The sequence below is a fragment of the Gloeophyllum trabeum genome, assembly GCF_000344685.1.
Source record: "Gloeophyllum trabeum ATCC 11539 unplaced genomic scaffold GLOTRscaffold_00003, whole genome shotgun sequence".
Lineage (NCBI taxonomy): Eukaryota > Fungi > Basidiomycota > Agaricomycetes > Gloeophyllales > Gloeophyllaceae > Gloeophyllum > Gloeophyllum trabeum.
The window spans coordinates 756,510-759,461 of NW_006920412.1; the positions used below are offsets into that span (position 1 = coordinate 756,510).

Consider the following 2,952-nt stretch of genomic DNA (forward strand, 5'->3'; position numbering starts at 1 on the left):
ACGATTTTGGGAACCTGGATTCTAAATTGCCTCGACCTTCTCCTGGTTGTCTATGAGCCCCATAATGGACCGCAGAGCATGCGACTCCTTGGCCACGACCAACTGCTTCGGCGTCTCCCCCGGACCTAGACTCCGGAGATAAATTTCATAGGGGTCGGGTACCACCAGCACTCCAGGACGGATTGAACTACCGCTGTGAATTAATTGCTCCACGTCTGGCAACTCCGGACCATCGTCTTCATCCTCCACTTCCTGTATAGTGGCTTGGAGTCGAACAGCGGGCGGCGCGGGCACTTTCTTGGGTGTCACAATGTCCCTATATTTCGCACGGACCTCCGGAGCGATGGATAATAATTCCTCAGAGGTCAACGAAATATTCGGAGTCTTGAGCGACCGCTCAAACACCAGGTCTGAGATGCGAGGATTATAAACAGGGGCCTGGGTGCGGTAGGCTGGCTCCTTGGCTTGTGACGCATCTGCTGCTTGAGCCGAGCCTTTCTCGACACTCCGGGGAATTGCCTGCCTAGGCCTGTTGACGTCCCTTGCACCGGTGAATGGATGGATTGGTCCCTCTGACATGTGAGGTGGGGACTCTCGATTTATTGCCGGCCGCACTGCTTCGGCCACTGGCTGTTCTCGTACCGGTTGACTCTTGGCTCTAGAGGGTGCGGGACCTGTCGGACCAACTCCGGACTCCTTGGAGGGGTTGGAAGACCTATTCGGAGGAGGAACATAGACTCCGTCAAACACCTGCTTCCCTTTCCCTCTCAACGCAAATAATTCCCACTCCAAGGCCTCAATTCGCTCCCGCTGGTCCAAATGGAACATATCCGTGGTCTGTGGGGCCGCCGACGCTCGCACCTCCTCCCATAGCATTGTGTCCAATAAATGGACGCTTGTCTGCCCAGGGTTCTGGCGATGCCATTCTAAAATGCGGTCCCTCATCGTCGCTCCTGGTACGGACCTCGAGACCATCGCTCCGCCTGGCAGGACCACTTGTCCCTCCGCGTTCCGCTTGCACCGACCGGCACCTAATATCCTCCTCGACCTTGGGACATCTCCTGATCAAATGGTCGTGCTCCCCACAGTAGATGCAGTTATAATTCAGGGGGGCAGGCCTGTTGGACGTCGCAGGAGCCATCGCAGCATTCTGTTGGACAGCGGCTACTAAGGCTTGACTGATGGACTTTGTAATAACCTCCACCAGTGACGACAGGTCCTCCGTTTTTACAAGTGGTGCACTCGGACCGCTGCTGGCTGGCTCCGGACGCTTCTCAGTGGTCCCTATGGCCGACGTCCCATGAAGAATAAACTCCGCTGCCTTGTAAACCTCGTCCACGCCATATGGAGTGTCTGGTTGGTGGTCTACGTCCTTGATCTGGAGTCGCCCGAATATTTTGTTCCACAACTCCGGCTGAAACCCTCGCTGGAATGCCCTCCCCTGCTCTCGAATGGAAATGATGTCGTTCTTGCGCAGGTATCAAGTGATAAGTAGGAAGTCGCGATGAAATGCTGCCAGGTCCGCCAAATTGTGGATGCCCACTCGTTGCCTTTCCCCCACTAGTCGGTCCATATCCCCGACGCTATATCTCTGGTCCTCCTTAACGGCTGGGTATAACGCCAAGACTGCTCCCTTGAAGTCCTCAAAGCTTTTGGAGTCGTCCGAAAATTCCGGGACGCCTTTCCATAGCTCCTCCTCATACATAGGCATGTATTTCACCACTACCGCCTTTTTCGTTGCTTCATTCGGGACCGCATTTGGATAGGCAGCAAGTAAGTCCGCCAGGTCCTCGAAATAGCGGAGTAGGGTCCGCGGCTGTTCCGGATCGAAGCGAGGTGCGTGCTTGTCGTAGCGAGAGGGTAGAGTGTCTGACATTGTGACAGTACCGATGGGAGGCGGCTGAATTAACTCCGGAGTGCTGATATTGTTGGAGGGAATTTCGACGAGGCCGGACGATGATGAGGGAATGGACTCTGAGTGTATTGGTGATGGGATAAATGGATGGGAAACGTTAAGGGCTCCGGACTCCGGGTTGGACGCTGCGCGATGACGACTTTGGACGGTTTTTCGAAGGGGAATGTCTGGGCTGTCTGGCTCCTCGGCGGAAGGTGGAACCGGATCGACTGCAGCAGCTGCGGCTAACGCTAATTGCCTAGTGTGGCTACGAAGACGTCGAGGAGATGGCAGGGTGACTGGGATATATTCTGGGTCCTGCACTCCAATAAGGTTCCTAAGCGATAGGACTGCGGATAAAGTGTTGCCTTCGTCTAAGCGACGATTGGCTTCCTGGAAGAGTCGGGATAACTCCTCGAGAGGACTGGACGTCTTGAAATGGTACCCCCCTCGCGGTGGGCTCCAAAATGATATGCACTGACACACAACAATCGCCAAGGACCCAAAGAAATAAACCTAAACCCCGTGATATGGGTGAAGGCGGTCCGAGACAACTGAAGGGTATTTAATAGTTCGAGGGGGAAAGGAGGAGTAAGACGCCGTAGGGTAGTCCGTAGGAAGACCTAGAAAAATAAAACAAAACCTTGACGCCTGAAACAAACACTAAGGGACGCTCCGGAGTATTTATCTCCGGAAAGTCGCAGACAAAGTTGCAAACCACGAAACCGAGTGTAGGTTCGGGCCCACGGGAGTAGAAATTGCTAGAGACACTTGGTTAATTTTATTTCGCTATGTGAGACTCACCGGAGCTAATTGAATCGATGGCGGAGATAATTCACTCGACGAGTCAGGCCTATTGGCAAAGCTAGGATCGGTTATAATTCGCTAGGTTCGACGCTTTCGAACTTCTCGGGTCGCTGAGATCGTAACACTAATTCTCTGAGATGGTGAAGTCGAAACTTGTTTTTCTGTATGCTACTTTGTACAATTTATACTACAGGAATGGCTTTGCGACCGTTCGGAGATAAATAACAAATAAACGCCGCTACCCACAGGAT

General features: G+C 53.3%; 1 protein-coding gene across 1 annotated transcript; it reads right to left on the reverse strand.

Moving 5' to 3' along the window:
- Positions 1 to 21: 21 nt before the first annotated feature.
- Positions 22 to 1,876, reverse strand: GLOTRDRAFT_126409 (uncharacterized protein; the record flags this gene model as incomplete). The annotated part of the gene is made up of 3 exons (XM_007865050.1): positions 22 to 912; positions 965 to 1,468; positions 1,544 to 1,876. 3 exons carry the CDS (start codon positions 1,874 to 1,876, stop codon positions 22 to 24), a joined length of 1,728 nt encoding a protein of 575 aa, XP_007863241.1.
- Positions 1,877 to 2,952: the final 1,076 nt, after the last annotated feature.